Below are 20,364 nucleotides of genomic sequence, written 5' to 3'. Positions count from 1 at the left end.
GTATCCATCTTTTTGGTCATTGATTCAAACATGAGGCGTGACATGCTCGGGTAGTGGTTGTTTAAGCCTTGAAAATCACTAAAATCGTGAAGCTTACATTACAGAAGATAATTTATCATATCTAAAAAATAAAGTATGTTTTGCAAATGTTTGTAATAATTTGGATTCCTAAATTTCACTGTCTTCATCGTACAGAAAAAATAATAATTGTTTATATATTTATAGTATGCGTGTCGTTACGGTTTATATCTCTGTTGATATGTACTTGGATGAAATCATCTGTATTCAAATTACCGAATAAGTTCTGTATTTTGTTTCGATATGGGCTTACTGATCGGTAACTATATGTTAATCGCTTCTTCTTATTATGTTTCGTGTAAGGAATTATACGATTAGTATTGCTATTTAAGGGAGTTTTTGATTATTTATTTTATAATATTATTATTTCTCATGCATAATGAGCCTCTCGGCTTTTGTAATCTTTTAAAAGTTTTGATCATGAACGTAAATGGATGTTTTGTTTACTTGTGTGTGTATGTGTGTGTGCGCGGCGGCGCGCGTGCGTGCGTGTGTGAATGCGTGCATGCGTTCCTGCTTAAGTGTGACACATTGGCACATATTTTTCTTTGCCAAATGTTATTTTTTTAAAGACCATATAATCTTAGTATCCAGATTTTATTTCGGTGTAAATTAAAATTGCGAACTAAAGTCTATCAAATGCTAGTCAAAGTACAAATCAAATCAATCCCTATGGTCAAAGTACAAATTTGGAATATCTCAGGAAAACTACCGGTAAGTCAAACCCAATGAAACTAGTTTTAATCAATTGCAAAATATCCTTAGTAAATATTACAAAACGATGAGGTTTATACATGCACACGCTATAATTCATACATGATGTTATGCAAATGAATATAGGAACATGCAAGTGCATTTTGTATAATTCCAGTGCATCTCCAGATTGTCGGACTCTGTATTTTGGGAATGTTTATGAGTATCTAAATTTATATGGAACGACCAACTATAATTTGAGTGTCCGAAAACTTAAGAGTAATTTCGGTTTTAAAAACAAGATGCGTTTGTGAAACACAATGTCCCCCTATATGACGTTTTACCTTGGAGAATGACCTTGACCTTGTGAAGGATGACTTTGACCTTTCACCACTCAAATTGTGCAGCTCCACGAGATACACATGCATGCCACATATCAAGTTGCTATCTTCAATATTGCAAAAGTATTCATAAAATAAGCGATTTGGGCAACATATATTTGACCTATGACCTTGAAGGATGACCTTGACCTTGACCTTTCACCACTCAAAATGTGCAGCTCCATGAGATACACATGCATGCCAAATATCAAGTTGCTATCTTCAATATTGCAAAAGTATTTATAAAATAAGTGATTTGGGCCACATATATTTGACCTCTGACCTTGAAGGATGACCTTGACCTTTCACCACTCAAAATGTGCAGCTCCATGAGATACACATGCATGCCAAATATGAAGTTGCTATCTTCAATATTGCAAAAGTATTCATAAAATGAGCGATTTGGGCCACATATATTTGACCTCTGACCTTGAAGGATGACCTTGACCTTGACCTTCAATATAGCAAAAGTTATTGCAAAATGTTAAAGTTGGCCCAAACAGACCAACAGACCAACAGACAGACAGGGCAGAAACAATATGTCCCCCACTACTATAGTGGGGGACATAAAAACACAAAAAAAAACAACATAAACGTTTCAAAATGGATTTGTACATTCCATAAATGAAATGTCTTGTTCAGACATCATTTAGAGTAATGCAGAAAACGAACCTCTAAGTAAGAAAACTCGTTTTGATGTGGATAATTGAGAATAGAATCGCGTTTATTTCGGATTACACAAAACTCGTTAATAGGATTACAACATCGCAACACAGTAAATAATTCGTTTCGCAAATGTCGACATAGTAGTTTTGCAGGTGGAAATGCTGATCAGTTATCAATACATGTGATAATTTTAATAGTTCGAAATGGACATGGTAGATTATAACGGGAAAATCCACTCAAATGACAAGACGGATAAAGCGTTTGGTCGGTAATTTGAAATGCTCCAGTGCATTAACAGCCCATGGGTATCTGGCTTACTATATAAGGAAGCTTAAAATTCACGTTCACTGTTCAATTTTGCTGAGTTTCACTTCTTTATATTGTTCATTACTGCATTGCTGAGTTTCACTTCTTTATATTGTTCTTCGTTCGTTCTACTGTTTCTTCTTGAGAAGGTAATATTTACTATTTGCAACATCAATTTTGTGCTATATTGCAACTATGTTGTGCTTAGGGTTCAATTTCAATGTTTGTATTAAAATGTTTAATATGAAAATCATGAATTTAAAGCAAAGTATTAAGATTCAATGTTTTGTATAAATGTCATTATAAAAAAACAACAACAACCAACTTGCAAATCGTTCCTCAACATATTTTGATTTGATGAACATTTACATGATTTACGGATGTCATGCTGCATAGCGCATGTACGCGTCCCTATGTGTATGTGGCTTTTCCATAGCATCGCTCGCTGCGCGATTTTATGCGGATACGAACAGCATACTGACGCCGTTTAGCAGCCGCCGATCTGCATGTTGTGGAATTATTAGTTCGATATAAATATATATTGACCTGCATGATGTTAACACATGTACTTGCAGATTTTTTAATAGAAACAAATTGAGTTATTTCGTTGAAAATCCACTGGTTTTAGTTTAATTGCTTACCAATTGCATTTACTTTGTTTGGTTTCTTGCTCAGGCACTGGCAGACAAGAACCACGGTATGCCACTAGCTAATTGGTTTATTGACCATTGTCCGAGCACTCTGCTTAACATAAATACTTTGCAGTGTGGGTGCGGATCTTTAATATCTAATCTAATTATTTTAAAATATCTTTACATAAAACTAGACTGTTAGATAAACGCTAAAACCACAATATGCTCATCTTGTTTTGAGTTTTAAAGACAAAGATTCAACAAAGAGACGATTAAAAACACATTTATCGATTCACATAAAAACATTCGTTCGTCTCGATTTTCGCGGACACGGGCAGCTAAAACGCTGCAACGTCATCAGACCTGCTTTGCTTTAAAATGTCAGAGACTACAATACAATATAACACACTCTAAACAACTTAATTTATTAGTTTTATTTGTTATTTTATAAATCATATTTTTGTGAATCACGCATCGTATTTTATTTCACCCGTTATAACGGATACAAATAAAATAAAAATACGAATTCAACAGATAACTTCTAATTATCGAGAAACCGTAGGCTGGTCTAAAGAATCGCGGACCCTTTCGTATGCTGATTCAGTATGGCCGACTACTGATCAGGACTATATCAAGACAAACAGTTCTCAGGATGGTGAGCTTACACCTTGTAAAACCTCTACATTGACTGACTTGGAAGAACAGACTTTTGGAATCTAAGCAGTTTAGACTGAAAAAAAATTAAACACAAGCGATGCGGCAAAATTGGTTTTGAAGATTAGGCACCACGGGACTTCCGTGCTTAATCTGCCTGGAGAGAAGCCTGACTTATGTGTTATATTATGTATATACTTTTAGGATCAATCCAAACTGCACAGTTTTGCAGAATTGCAGCTTTTATGCCATGAATTATTGACATGAATATTACCCATTATTGTTATCCCCCGGCAAAGGCAGAGTGATATATAATAGGCGTTGTCCGTCTGTCACAAACAAAATGAACAAACACGTGAATTCCTGCAGCTGGTGTTGTTCAGCTCAGATGTGTGCTGACAACAATTGTTTCTATATTGAAGATTACACGATTTTGTTGTAAAATGTCAAGACATTACATGTCAAGTTAGAAATGTGTAGTTATGGTGATGAACTTGAAAATGCTATTTAATGTTCATAGATTAGACAAATAAAGATTGTGTGTTAATATATTTTTCTTCATGCACTGTTATATACATGATACATGTATACAATTGTAATATTATGACTAAATGTATAGGAAACAGCAATAAAATAATAAAGAAATAAAAAAATATGTGTTCATTGTTATGACTAGACACAATAGGATTGTAATAACCAGCGCAAGTACCAGAAAACAGAAGAAACTAAATAAAATGACACAATTTGTTAATTTAAAATTTCTGGAATAACTTGAACAAGAATTTTTGGACACATAAGCTTTTGGAAAATATTTTCTTAAATGCATACAGTTATAACAGCGATATAACAATTATAACAGTGATTTACTGTTTGTTCAGGATTTAACAATAGTAATAAGTTAACCCTTTGCATGCTGGATAATTTGTTGTCTGCTAAAATGTCGTCTGCTGAATTTCTAAAATTAGCATTTTTTTAGATTTTTTTTCAAAGAATACTATCAGAATAGCAAACAGTTTGGATCCTGATGAGACGCCACATTCTGTTGTGTCTTATCTGGATCCAAACTGTTTGCAAGGCCTTCAAAATGTGGTTCCAGCACTGAAAGAGTTCAACAAGTTTATGACGCTCTTCATTTGAATGCTGACGAGAATCTCTGTTTGCCACTGTCTAAAGATGACATGGGTGATCGATTTAAACTTTTAATTGTCCTAAAAACAAATATATACTTTACTTTCTTTGTAATTTTTGGATTACAAAACACGTTTTCGATTTCACTAATGCTATCATGCTCGATTTTTACTGCACCTTTTTCAATAGATTAAGGTAACATTTAACCACATAAATTCTAGTTCTCTACTGAACATTCTCCCCACCTTTGATGGGTATAGCCTATTTCCATCAACTGACTAAATAGACAGTTCTAAATAGTATCAATTAATAATGTACACTTCGAGAAGTATACTTAAATATTAAAGACTATTACATTTTGAATTCTCAATACCATTTAGTCTAAAATATGTCAATAACAATGCAAATTGTTACTGATTTGTGATACATGTTTAATTATTGCCAACAACAATTCAACAAACAAAACTTATCTCATCCATGGTTTTTATCATGAAACTGATAGTCATACTAATGACTTGCATATATATACCTGTTACTATACATATGAAACTGATAGTCATACTTATGACTTGCATACATATACCTGTTACCATACATATGAAACTGATAGTCATACTAATGACTTGCATACATATACCTGTTACCATACATATGAAACTGATAGTCATACTAATGACTTGCATACATATACCTGTTACTATACATATGAAACTGGTAGTCATACTTATGACTTGCATACATATACCTGTTACCATACATATGAAACTGATAGTCATACTAATGACTTGCATACATATACCTGTTACTATACATATGAAACTGATAGTCATACTTATGACTTGCATACATATACCTGTTACTATACATATGAAACTGACCAACATATGAAACTGATTGTCATACTAATGACTTGCATACATATACCTGTTACTATACATATGAAACTGATAGTCATACTTATGACTTGCATACATATACCTGTTACCATACATATGAAACTGATAGTCATACTTATGACTTGCATACATATACCTGTTACTATACATATGAAACTGACCAACATATGAAACTGATTGTCATACTAATGACTTGCATACATATACCTGTTACTATACATATGAAACTGATAGTCATACTTATGACTTGCATACATATACCTGTTACCATACATATGAAACTGATAGTCATACTTCTGACTTGCATACATATACCTGTTACCATACATATGAAACTGATAATCATACTAATGACTTGCATACATATACCTGTTACTATACATATGAAACTGATAAGTCATACTTATGACTTGCATACATATACCTGTTACCATACATATGAAACTGATAGTCATACTAATGACTTGCATACATATACCTGTTACCATACATATGAAACTGATAATCATACTAATGACTTGCATACATATACCTGTTACTATACATATGAAACTGATAAGTCATACTTATGACTTGCATACATATACCTGTTACCATACATATGAAACTGATAGTCATACTAATGACTTGCATACATATACCTGTTACCATACATATGAAACTGATAATCATACTAATGACTTGCATACATATACCTGTTACTATACATATGAAACTGATAAGTCATACTTATGACTTGCTAAATATACCTGTTACCATACATATGAAACTGATAATCATACTAATGACTTGCATACATATACCTGTTACTATACATATGAAACTGATAATCATACTAATGACTTGCATACATATACCTGTTACTATACATATGAAACTGATAATCATACTAATGACTTGCATACATATACCTGTTACCATACATATGAAACTGATAGTCATACTAATGACTTGCATACATATACCTGTTACCATACATATGAAACTGATAGTCATACTTATGACTTGCATACATATACCTGTTACCATACATATGAAACTGATAGTCATACTAATGACTTGCATACATATACCTGTTACTATACATATGAAACTGATAGTCATACTAATGACTTGCATACATATACCTGTTACTATACATATGAAACTGATAGTCATACTAATGACTTGCATACATATACCTGTTACCATACATATGAAACTGATAGTCATACTTATGACTTGCATACATATACCTGTTACTATACATATGAAACTGATAGTCATACTTATGACTTGCATACATATACCTGTTACTATACATATGAAACTGATAGTCATACTAATGACTTGCATACATATACCTGTTACTATACATATGAAACTGATAGTCATACTAATGACTTGCATACATATACCTGTTACTATACATATGAAACTGATAGTCATACTAATGACTTGCATACATATACCTGTTACTTTACATATGAAACTGATAGTCATACTAATGACTTGCATACATATACCTGTTACTATACATATGAAACTGATAGTCATACTTATGACTTGCATACATATACCTGTTACTATACATATGAAACTGATAGTCATACTAATGACTTGCATACATATACCTGTTACTATACATATGAAACTGATAGTCATACTTATGACTTGCATACATATACCTGTTACTATACATATGAAACTGATAGTCATACTAATGACTTGCATACATATACCTGTTACTATACATATGAAACTGATAGTCATACTTCTGACTTGCATACATATACCTGTTACCATACATATGAAACTGATAGTCATACTAATGACTTGCATACATATACCTGTTACTATACATATGAAACTGATAGTCATACTTCTGACTTGCATACATATACCTGTTACCATACATATGAAACTGATAGTCATACTTATGACTTGCATACATATACCTGTTACTATACATATGAAACTGATAGTCATACTTCTGACTTGCATACATTTACCTTTTACTATACATACCTTCTCAAATTTACTAGATAAGAGTACTCGATTCATTAAATCAATACATAGATATATACACAAACTTTACGTCCCTGTAAGTACATAGATATTTTGTATAATCAAGAATCTAATTTCAACTATTATTGTATATGACCATTTTACACTTTGACAACTGAATACAAATCAATTTTATCATCAATGATTTATAATATAAATAACAAGAAAAGAGGTCAAGTTACTTGAATTGCAAAGATATCAATTTACTTTTAATTGCAGACTACCTTCTCTATTAATCATTCTATAATCATTCAACTGTGTACAATTTTGAATATTGTTTTGCAACACAGACAACTTAAAAATGCATATCAATTACTCAATAAGTAATTATTCAAGAAAGATAACTCAACTATACAACATTGAAGTTGACATCCTATTTACCTTCCTTCATAAAAATGTTTAAACTAACTTAATTATATTTATTTACTTTGCATTATAATCATGGGCGTCCGCACATATGGGCACATGGGGTCAGCTAACCCCCCCCCCCCCCCCTGGAAAAATCTAAACTGTAAATTATGATTCCTGAATTGAACAATTTTGATCAGAATGACCCCTTGTTAGTTTCACACGAACAACAACTCCCATTTACATTCAAACCAATCATGGATATGGTTATTGCAAAATTTACTTACTCTCAATAGATTGTAATAAACATGATTAATTTGTGCGAGGTCGAGGTGAAAACTTAAACAATTAACATTTATTCAGTTCCTGAATAGGAAGTGAAGGCGAAGTTGTCTCTGCTGAACATCATGATGGTTTTTTGTATGAACATATTCTTGTCTGTGTTCATGCGTTCCCTTTGAACGCTCATCATGAATAATCATGAGAGCCTGTCTGATCGGACATGGTGTATCTTAGCCATGTCTTGACTCTTGACTCAGCGCTAGTAATATGTTCATCGCCTCACGCACGGCTGGAAACATAACCATTTTTATTACCAAGTCAACACAAGCTGACTTATTCTGTTCAAGTGATTTCTTCTTGCTCATGACGTACGATGACATTGTGTCTTGTTCAAAATTATCGATTCGATAAAATTCGTTGGATGGTTCGGACTGTATCTGTAATGTCTGATCGATCAAAATTTTTAATGTGGTTCCGATGCAGTTGAAATAACATGAACGCAGGCATATAACATTCTGAAAATCAGTTTCCTAAAGACTGGATCAGTGAGTCCATGTACTGAATATAAATTGTGTCCATAATTTTCTCTTATTGAGCTGTCTGATGTGCTTGCGTAATGGGCTCTAAAATGGACGAATATTTGGCTATTAAGTATCACAAAATGACAAATGTCGCCGTTCTAGTTGCCGTCCATAGCTGATGTGCAGCCTGTCGTCCTTTCAAATTCTGTTTGTTTTGTGCGAAATATTCTTACTGACGGCGTATTTCGAAGCCTAGATTTGTATGCGTTTATACTTTGCAGTCTACCTTGTTTCGCTTAACAATTGTGTGTTCCGAACTAGCCATATTATCTTAGATCATTAACACCAAGATTTATACGGTGAGCCGAACAATGTACAAAAATGGCCAGAGGATAATGGGATTTAATACCGACTTGTACAACATGTTCCTTTTCCAGCAATAGTCAAGCATCGTATCCTTGGCCGAGTAGCTTGTTTACGTTAAGAACGTACTTTTTGCACTGTGATACGATTGTGCCTGCAATAGTTTCTGTGTCCACTACATCAAGTGCTGTTAATCCAGGCACTCTTCTCTTATGATGCGTTTCTCTTAATCGAAAAATCTCAGTCCAATAGACGGTTGCTCCGTTCCTGAGATATCTTTTTAAGTGAATTCTATATGAAAAGTCACTGAAATCAAAGTTGAGAGAAAATAGGTACATGTATAATCCATTCCAATACAGTTGATTCTTAACCCTTTGCATGCTGGGAAATTTGTAGTCTGCTAAAATGTTGTCTGCTGAATTTTTTAAATCATCATTTTCTTCACTTTTTTTCAAAGGCCACTATCACAATAGCAAACAGTTTGGATCCTGATGAGAAGACACATTCTGTAGCGTCTCATCTGGATCCAAACTGTTTGCAAAAGCCTTCAAAATCCGGTTCCAGCACTGAAAGGGTTAATCCTGATTTGTAATCTTCCATATATACTTCATGATTCACCAATATCTGGCCTTATTCTCAGAATTTTCTACGCCTCTGGCGGCAAATGGGGCTGATCCCTCCTTGACCCCAACTTGGAAAATTCATGCGGACGCCAATGATTATAATCCCTTTTTTTCTGAATTTTCACAACTACATCTTTTTTATAAATGGTTAAAAAAAACAAGTGCTTATTTTAAAATAAAGTCAAGTTATAGGTACATTATTGTGAAGTCAATTTTGTATTTGAACTATACAAGAAGAAGATTGCATATCTAGCTTCATGCAATATGGAAGGAACTAAAGATCTAGTTAAAATAGAGTTGTCTTATGCTATTTGTTTTACTTAAATACACAACCAATTTGAACACAACACATGTGCAGCGATCATGAATAATGAAAAGATAAATATATGTTCATACACATTAGAATAAAATGACATTAGCAACAAAGTTCAGCAATTATTAACATACAAAATTTAATTTTACAGTTTTCTTGTTTCTTGTTACACACTGATCTTCAGAATGTTCCTGAGATGTTCTCATGAATTCTATACTGGCTTCATTAATGAAATTACTAAAAATTGTGATGGCATAATATAGGGAATTATTATGCCCTTTAACACTACATATAATGCCTAATCTTGAAAATGACAATTTTGAAAAAAAAGAATTGTTAGAAAAAGAACCGCATTATCAACAGCACAGTGCACAAACGCTCTCAATGGCATTTTCAACCTGATATCTGGTAGTGATGCCATAATCTGAGTTGAGGGTGGGGTCTTTTGCCTTTTGAAGTAACTGCACTCATTTTCCCATTGTTGAATTATTTCTCATGCAGCCTCGATCCAGTACCTTTTTGTTTTTCTCAAATGAAGACATTTGACTTGATATGACTTTGCTGCAAAAAACAATAAAAAAAATAATGTAATTGTCGTAACACAACCTTTGCACACCCTTATGTGTTGTAATGAATGCCATTTTTTCTTATGAAATAAATCCATTTTCTTTTATGAACAATTATTTTCTTTCAAAGTTTGTTGTTTTCGGAGAAAAATATAAAATAAGAAAATTCTTTAATTAGATGTGATAATCTTCAATATATAAAAATTGTTTACAGGTGTATGGCAAGCGGTTCGACGCATAATCCCAAGAAACTAGGTTTCTCATGAGAACCTAGGTTCTCAGAATGAGAACCTAGGTTCTCAGAATGAAAACCTAGGTTCTCATGAGAACTATGGTTCCCAAACGAAATCTTGGGCTCTCATGAAAACCTAGGTTATCAAAGAGAACGACGCGAAAAGCTGTCGAGAAACTAGGTTCTTCTGAAAACATTGGATATCAAACGAGAACTTAAGTTCTCAGAATGAAAACCTAAGTTCTCATGAAAACCTAAGTTCTCATGAGAACCTAAGTTCTATGTGTCTATGAGAACCTAGGTTCTCATGAAAACCTAGGTTCTCATGAGAAACCTAGTTTCTTGGGATTATACGTCAAACTGCTTGCCATACAGGTGTTATCAAACCAATAAGCAGATACGCTTTAAATCAGTCCAGACTTAAATTAGTTTGATAACACAACAGTTTGTTGTCAGGATTTATTAATCATCTCTTTTACCAAACTATAAGCGGATTAAACTTGATAAGCTTTATCAATTGCCTTTAATTGGTGCTGATTGTCTTGGTGGACGAATAAATGCAGGGAGCAAAATGTCTGGATGCCGTTTGTCCGGATACCAATATTAAAGTATACAATTCCAAAAATAATAACAAGAATTGTGACTAGAAAAGGTTTATTTTTAAGGCATTTGAATTCATTTTGTTTTAAATTTAAGCTTCAAATTTTAATTAATTAAATGTATTTATAAGCTGGACATATGTCTGTTCAAACATAAAACTGATGTTTGTTGCTACCATTCCTGTAGTATCATAAAATGATAGGACAGTAGGACAAACGACACCAGGACAATTGGCTTTGTGCGTCTTTTTGCATTCATGGAAAATTGGCACCTTGTTTATTTGTCTGGAAAATCAACACCCAATTAAATATTCAACCTGGACAATCAGCACCTGATTAATTTTTCAAATTATTTTTGTGTAGAAATATATAGGGGCAAGCAAAATGCATGCCAGCTTTTATTTCGGTTTTAAATTTATTTTGTATGCACCCATTTAAGAACCAAATATTTTTTTCTGACGACACATTAACCTATTAAAATTTAAAGCCTGAGGTAGCCCATGCAGAAATACCAGTAACTCTGTTTGACAAAATCAGAAATGAATTCCATTCAATTTTCATTACAAATAAAGCACATGTATGAATCCAGAAAATGTTCATGTACACAAAAATGACCTTCCAATTTCTAACAGCATACCCGTATTCTAAATTTTCTTTAAAAAAGACCAAAATGTCAGTTTGTCATATGCTGAAGTTACCATTTTAACTCTTTCAGTGCTAGAACCTTATTTTGAAGACCTTTGCAAACAGTTTGGATCCAGATGAGACGCCACAGAATGTAGCGTCTCATCAGGATCCAAACTATTTGCTATTATATTAGTATTCTTTGAAAAAAAAAAAAGATGCTAATTTTGGAAATTCAGCAGACAACATTTCAGCAGACGACAAATTTCCCAGCATGCAAAGGTGAAAAAGAAAGTCAACTAAAGATGTCAGCAGCAGACTCTTTAAACCAGCACTTAACTGCGCTATTTTTCACAAAAACGTTATCAGTAATTATTGCAATTAAATTAAGCTAACCAAACACATGCATTTCTTGGCGAAAAACCCCCATTAAATTTCATATCCTTTAAAGGCAGTACAATTTTGTTTATACAGAAAATTATATAAAAGCAAAAATAAAAAATGTATTGTAATTGAATACATATGGTTGCGTACGTACGGCATGAATGAATTAAGTGATTGTCCGGGGCTGCAAATTATGGTATGTGGGCAGATGAAAAAATAGCAAAAATTAGGAAAAAAAGGTTGGTAGGCAATTGTCTGGGAAGACAAATCATCAGGTGCCAATTGTCTTTATGGACAATAGAATCAGGTTCCAATTGTCCCGGCAGACAAAGAGTTTACTAGTCAAATTAATTATCTTTAATTTTTGTTTTCTTAGTCTCCTATTGTGTAACATTAGAAATATTAGCTAGCACCATTAGTAAAAGGGGGGTTATCCCATAAAGGGTCTAATACAAATGTTTTTATACGCCCGTCTATGACGGGACGTATTATGGTATAGTAGGTCCCCGCGTCCGTCTGTCCGTCTGTTAATGTCGTACGCTACGTCAAATATCCTTTGACAGATTTTCTTCAAATTTTAACACAATCTTAATATTGATAAACCCTGATCCCCTTTCGTTTTTGACGGAATTCTGAATTGTCGTTCCAGAGTTATGGGACTTTGTTCGTCAAAATTTCGTGATTTCATTGAATGTCCTACTGTAGCTCAAATATCCTTCGATGGATTTTTTTCAAATTTCAACACAATCTTAATATTGATAAACCCTGATCCCCTTTCGTTTTTGACGGAATTCTGAATTGTCGTTCCAGAGTTATGGGACTTTGTTCGTCAAAATTTCGTGATTTCATTGAATGTCCTACTGTAGCTCAAATATCCTTCGATGGATTTTTTTCAAATTTCAACACAATCTTAATATTGATAAACCCTGATCCCCTTACGTTTTTGACGGAATTCTGAATTGTCGTTCCAGAGTTATGGGACTTTGTTCGTCAAAATTTCGTGATTTCATTGAATGTCCTACTGTAGCTCAAATATCCTTCAAATATCCTTCGATGGATTTTTTTCAAATTTCAACACAATCTTAATATTGATAAACCCTGATCCCCTTACGTTTTTGACGGAATTCTGAATTGTCGTTCCAGAGTTATGGGACTTTGTTCGTCAAAATTTCGTTATTTCATTGAATGTCCTACCGTAGCTCAAATATCCTTCGATGGATTTTTTTCAAATTTCAACACAATCTTAATATTGATAAAACCTGATCCCCTTTCGTTTTTGACGGAATTCTGAATTGTTGTTCCACAGTTATGGGACTTTGTTGAATGTCAAGGAGACGGCGCTCCATGCTCATGTTCTTATAAAATAAACCATGTATTCAAATACAAATAAACTGAAGTAAAAAAATGATTCAAAGGGTTATTTATTACCTTACTACTTCATTGGCGAACGACGGGCGTATCATGCGCTCATGGCGCAGCTCTTTTTTTATAACTGATGATTACACTCAAATCTTAATAAATAATTATAACAATGCACATCATACAACCTCATAAGAAATAGCTCTTTTAAGAAATAGATCAATACATAAAATGATTAAAATTAGTATAAGCATAATTCGTATTCCGTAACAAGATAATATATTAAAAAAAACATTTGTATACAAAAACAGCCGTAATCAAATCATACATAAAGTATTTAAACATTATTAAATAAAATAATATTTCTGCTTTGTGGTTAGCAAAACAAATATCATGTTGTTGTTGTTTTTTTTTTTATTTTTTTATTTATACTTCAATTTTTGTGATTTATAAGTAATTGTAATTTCACATCATATTGCACTTTCACAATTTTACATTACCGTAATATTTATATTTTTGTGTTGTTAAATATATGGCAATTATCCAATCATATGTGATTAGTTTTTTTTCTATCCCTATTGGCAGCATTTTTCAACAATATCTATATTGGCTGCAAAGCTGCATACATTATATATATGTAACCGCTCAATTTTTTGGTATTGATATATTTGTACTCTATAATCATCATTACTTAATCAATAAACTTTTAAAAAGAGAAAATAGGCAAATGTTAATATTAGTCTACATTTAGTTGAAATACTGTCAATTGACTTATCCCGGAAAAGCACACGTTTAGAAAAACCCACTAATCACCACGGTACATTTTTAACAAAGCTGGTCCATTATATCAACCAATGATAGCTTACTTTGAATCATAACGGTTGATACGATGTGTGATTTTGAAAGGTTTATAAATGGGTCAGCTTTATTTGTATCAGCAGATAAGTGGGTTTTTCAAAAAAGTATTTTTTTCCGGGATACATATATAGGAGCCAAATGGTATTAGTACAATCAGCAACATGCGTTTTAGTGCTTTCCCAGACAATTGGCACCTTGTGAATGTATTGACCAGGATAATCTGATTTTATCGTGCTAAAGGACAATCGGCACCGATTATGGACGATTGATAAAGTCTGTCAACACTTTGCTGGACTGATTAAGTCTCATCAGCTAATTGATTTGGTAAAAGAGATCATTGATAAAACACGTCAATTTACTGTTTAAAAAAAATTGTTATGTGTAGGCTGATTAAGCTAATCTGCTTATTAGTTTGATAACACCTGTCAACAATTTATATATATCAAAGATTATCGAAGATAAATATATACTATAAGGCATTTTCTAAACTTATGATTTTTGCCGAAAACAACAAACTTCGTAAGAAAAAAAGTTTTAATTGAAGGACAATGGATTTCTTTCATAAGAAACAAAAGATGTATTTGTCAGAAACACTATGCCTCCTTATGCCACGCTTTTATTATTTTTATTTTTTTACCTTTGACCAGTTGAAAGATTCCCTTTACCTTTCACCACTCAAAATGTGCAGCTCCGTTGATGCACATGCATGCCAAATATTAAGTTGCTATCTTCAATATTTTTAAAGTTATGACCAAGGTTAAAGTTTTAGACAGAATGACTGACAGACAGGCCAAAAACAATATACACCCTCATCTTCAAAGAAAAGGGCATGGAAATGGAATACATCATGACACATAAGAGTGTGCTACGGTTGTGTTACAACCTCCACATGATAATGTTTCGCAGCAAAGTCAAATCAAGTCAAATGTCTTCCTTTGCAAAAAAACACATTAAACATTTAATGTTTCAAACCCTTCAATCAAGTGTTGATTTCCTGGATGGACAATTAAATCAGGTGCAAATTGTCCTGGTTGACATATAACGAGTTGCCAGGAATGCAAAAAATACAGGAAGCCCTTTTTTCTGCATAAAAATAGTATATTCGAATAAGAATTTTGCATTCCAATATTCGGCTGATGTGGAATATTTGAATATGCACCCATCCCTTTTCTACCTTAGAAGATAATTATCATGAAAAAATATTGCCTTTACCAGATACCGCTGGCAGGCCTTTTTCTGTCCAATTGGGGGAAAAGTACCTAGCAAAATTGGGAATTTTTAGAGTTGCAAAATCTTCCAAATTGGGAAGAATTTTCGTCGACAAAAGCATTATTTGGGCAGGGTTTTTTTCCAGCCATTTCGGATAAAAATCATATAAATTATCATTATATATTTTGTAGGTTGTTTAAAAGATAAAATTGAGATATAGAGTCTAATAATCATAAGTCATAAGACACTTCTTTATGGGGATTTTTTTTTAAGAATTGAAGAAAAAATATGCATATTTGGCTTGGGGAATGGGTCCGACTATCGGACCTGTAAGATAGGCAGAAAAAGGCCTGGCTGGAGACATCTAAAACAAATTAAAAAGTATCACAAGTTTAATAATCTTTACATATAAATAACATTTCCATATTTGCTTGATTAGTATGGCAATAATTGTGTGGTAACATAAAACTTTCTTCCAATGCCAAGTAGTTAATGCAATGTGTTTGCAAACCTTCAAGTGTAACAGGAATATTAATGAGTTATAATGGTTAATATTTTCAGATTACAAATCAAGCGGTTACAGACAAATCAATGTGTATTATTTGTGTTGAGCGTCAATTTTTATGATACAATTTGCTTATAAAAACTCAAGTTATATTTCAGAAATGTTCCGATCAGAGCCCAATTTAGTTTTGCTGCCAGTGGGCAAAAAAATCATTTTTATGTATTCATTGACAAAAAAGTATTTAATGTAAAAAATAAAAACCAAATGAAAATCCAGATTCAAATCCAGCTCCTGACAAAAATACCATATACTGATGTATTATGTTGATTGACCAATACTTTCATACACAAGTTCTTTTCAAACGCCTGAACATATTTTTGTTATATACTGGAGTTATCAACAGAGTGACACACATTATTTATTTTTCTTAAACTCCAAACTTGTTTTAACAAATACTAGTCTTCGTTGGGCTTTTTACATTCTTGTTTTTGGGTCACCAATAAGAAGAGACCCTTTCTATCTACATTCCTACACATTAACATGTACTTGGATGTAGAAGGGCAAAGAATTGTACAGAAAAACATCTGCAACCTTATTTATAACTCTTTGATTTAATTGGCGATCGTTTTCAACAATTAAAACCAATGAACATCAACCCTGTATATCTTCAAGATATTTTTTCTTGTTTTACTGATAATTTGGCATCTTGTTTACATTATCAATAGAACCACCTTCCATATGAGGAATTTTTCTTAACTTCCAGAATATAAATATTCTTAACAGTATTTTATCTATTTCCAGATGTCACACATGGAAAGGTCACCCCTGGGAGAAGATGTAGCCATCATGCTCACAGAGCAAAAAGAGTAAGTCTGATACTACTCCATAAATAACAAGCATGTAGTGGGCAAAACAAAAGTTGTTTGATTACACATACATATAGTTCTCAAATAAATAGGTTGGCTATTTAACTTTTGAACAATACAAAAATGTGTGACCACTCAATTAAAAAATCTTCCAAATCAGACTTGTATTAAAAACATCTTCTTTACATTCAAAGTTTATTTTCTATTATGGCCTACTGAAGAAGAAAAAGATACAAATCTTAACAAGGAATACAAAAACAATGTTGTGCACCAAAATTCAGATTTTTGGGATGAGTTGAAACACAAAACTTGTTATGCCTCTTTGTAAATCCCAAACAAGTCACCAGACCGAAAATAAATATCAGGCAAGTTGAATTGTGATACCGGTACTGCTGGTAGGAAGACGTACCTTGTACATCAATAGCAACCTTATAAATTATAAATGAGCCCTTGTAATAAAATAATCATTTTGGTGCTTTGCTTCCACAAAACTATACATTTTATTTAGTTTTTGTATGTTTGTAATGTGTAATCTGAGATTTTTGGCACAAAAGAAATTTAATGTCATTGTTACTCAATGATGTTAATGACGTTAAAATAGCCTTTTTAAGGCTAATAGTCAATAATGCTGTAATTGGGAATGTTTTCTTCAGCTTTCACTTCTAAAATATTTAGTACCACTTTGTATGTTTGTGCTTTGTAACCTTGAAATTTTTCCGCATTGTAACCAATATGAGGATAATGTGTCCTTTCATTTTAACCCTTTGCATGCTGGGTAATTTGTCATCTGCTAAAATGTTGTCAGCTGAATTTCTAAAATTAGCATTTTCTTTGATTTTTTTCAAAGAATACTATCAGAATTATATAGAAAAGTTTGGATCACGATGAGACGCCACATTCTGTGGCGTTTCATCTGGATCCAAACTGTTTGCAAAAACCTTCAAAATCCGGTTCAAGCACTCAAAGGGCTAATATAAGAACTTCCCTAATTTTTTTCACATAAATGAACGGTGCGTTTCAAGCACAAATGTGCATTTTGCTGTGCAGCATTTTCCATCAGTTTAGTGACAGGATCATGGATTTACCAACCAAGGTAAGTAATTTTGGGCATTCTTCTTTTTTGTGGTTTTTCCTAAATGCCAATTCTGTAAGAGTATTTTGATTCCATTATCTAATGACAGTGAATGCATGGCAGTAGCACACCTTTGAGGAAGACTGCAATGTGTCCTTGAGTCTTAACCATGTCAAATTATGAAACTATCGGTCAAACATTTTTTGGCCCCTGGTTGAGTGGCACATAGCAGTTGAACTGTCCGTCAGTCTGTCCATCTGTCTGAAACCTTTAACATTGGCCATAGCTTTTGCAATATTGAAGATAGCAACTTGATATTTGGCATGCATGTGTATCTCCTGGAGCTGCACATTTTGAGTGGTGAAAAATCAAGGTCAAGATCAAAGCGGCGCAGTAGGGGGCATTGTGTTTCTCACAAACACATCTCTTGTTATCTCATCAACTAGTATAAATTCATACAATATTATATTTGACGACCATATAAAAACAAATAAACCAAAAATACAAAATGAAAAAACTGTCATCAAAAGCAGAGTTTATTTAAAGATCTTGAAATTTTTAAAAACAATTGTTGCTGACAAATTAAAATCCAATAATATCCATCTACCTGAGCAATCTTGTACCACCAACAGTTATCAGTGTACCTTAAACATCCGCCTTGAATGCTATTAGATATCATATAGCAAAATATTGTAATACAGTTTATGAAAATAGTAATATAAACTTATTTTGGTCAATAAAAAACTCCTTAGAAGTTATTGATAAAATTAAAATTAGAAAATATAAGGTGTCACAAGTAAGTACATATGATTTTTCTACACTATATACAACGCTCCCTCACATTTGAATAAAATCCAAACTCATTTCACTGATTGAAAAAACATTTGCAAGAGAGAAGTGTTCTTTAATCTTGCTTTAAACTCTAAAAAATCTTTTTTTACTAATCAGATATTGGATAAATACATCATCTGGACTTAAATTGTCTTGAATTTTGTGAAGCACTTACTTTTCTTCTGGAAAACTTGTCTGTTGAATTTAATGGTAAAATATTTCAACAAATTATTGGTGTTCCTATGGGTACTTAAATTGTGCCCTGCTTATTGCTGATCTATTTTTATATTGTTATGAAAGGGATTTTATGTAAGAATTATCAATAACTAAACAAATAGATTTGATTCAACGTTTTAACCTAACAAGTAGATACATTGATGACATACTGAACTTAGATAATCCATACTTTGAACAATATATTCACAATATCTATCCAAAAGAACTAGTCTTAAATAAATCGTGTCAATCAAATATAGATGCTGCATTTTTAGACTTACATCTAACTATTAATAATAATATGATAAAAACAAGTTTATTCGACAAACGGGACGACTTTAACTTTGAAATTGTGAATTTTCCTTTTCTAGATGGTAACATCCCTAAAGGTCCTTCCTATGGTATTTACATTTTGCAGTTGGTACGACACGCTAGAGCATGTTCTTGTGTTGAAGATTTTAATGATCGTAATTGTTTATTAACTAAGAAATTGTTAAAACAAGGTTTTTTGTATCATAACCTTTGGCGTAAATTCGCTAAATTTCACTCACAATATAGTGATTTAATTTCAAAATATAATGTTTCTTTAAAATGGCATTTAACTAATGGAATTTCACAACCATCATTTTATGGAGATGTTTTGAAGCGTGTTCACAAATGTAAATATCTTAAAGCATATGCTAGTAATACACTTTTTAATTTAATGAGCTCCTTTTTATCAAAGGGATAATTGATACTGATGTACTTAAACACACATGCTTGTTAGTGTTTGATTCACTATATCTTTCTTCTTAAAATTTGGGATAATTAATGTAATGACAATTTTATATGTTTGCTTCTATATTGTTTGATAAGCATAGCTGGTTTTATAAGTAAGTCTAGTATACAGTACAGTCGCTTTAATTATATTTAATTTCGTTGATAATTCGATTATTTAGTACAGTACAATAAAGCTTAATTTTGGTACTGGTGACGTCATCGTGTCTTCCCTCCTAAATACGTCATCGCTACGAACAACCAACACTGTTTTTAGATACATGATAGGTACGTACCAATGTACTCCCGTTTATATCGGTCAACTTTATTCATAATTATTTTTTCTCTGATGGTAGTT

At 32.5% G+C, this 20,364-nt stretch overlaps 1 protein-coding gene across 30 annotated transcripts in view; it reads right to left on the bottom strand.

Moving 5' to 3' along the window:
• Positions 1-3,945: 3,945 nt before the first annotated feature.
• Positions 3,946-20,364, bottom strand: part of LOC127863608 (uncharacterized) — a 45,213-nt gene continuing 28,794 nt past the window's right edge. The window contains exons 2-8 of one of the 30 annotated variants that reach the window (XM_052403203.1): positions 7,209-10,490; positions 6,561-6,614; positions 6,345-6,398; positions 6,021-6,074; positions 5,858-5,911; positions 5,695-5,802; positions 3,946-5,390 (exon numbers count right to left, since the gene is read on the bottom strand). In XM_052403203.1, the coding sequence (XP_052259163.1) occupies positions 4,990-5,390; positions 5,695-5,802; positions 5,858-5,911; positions 6,021-6,074; positions 6,345-6,398; positions 6,561-6,614; positions 7,209-7,476 (993 nt within the window). In that variant the 5' untranslated portion in view covers positions 7,477-10,490 and the 3' untranslated portion in view covers positions 3,946-4,989. Of the gene's footprint in view, positions 5,391-5,640; positions 5,803-5,857; positions 5,912-6,020; positions 6,075-6,130; positions 6,237-6,344; positions 6,615-6,776; positions 6,885-6,938; positions 10,491-20,364 lie in introns of those variants that run through there. The other 29 variants (XM_052403198.1, XM_052403202.1, XM_052403196.1 and 26 more) reach the window with 29 other exon arrangements.

Source organism: Dreissena polymorpha, unplaced genomic scaffold (assembly GCF_020536995.1).
Source record: "Dreissena polymorpha isolate Duluth1 unplaced genomic scaffold, UMN_Dpol_1.0 chrUn020, whole genome shotgun sequence".
NCBI lineage: Eukaryota > Metazoa > Mollusca > Bivalvia > Myida > Dreissenidae > Dreissena > Dreissena polymorpha.
The sequence above is the reverse complement of the archived record's forward strand: the minus strand, read 5'-3'. Positions and strand labels throughout refer to the sequence as shown.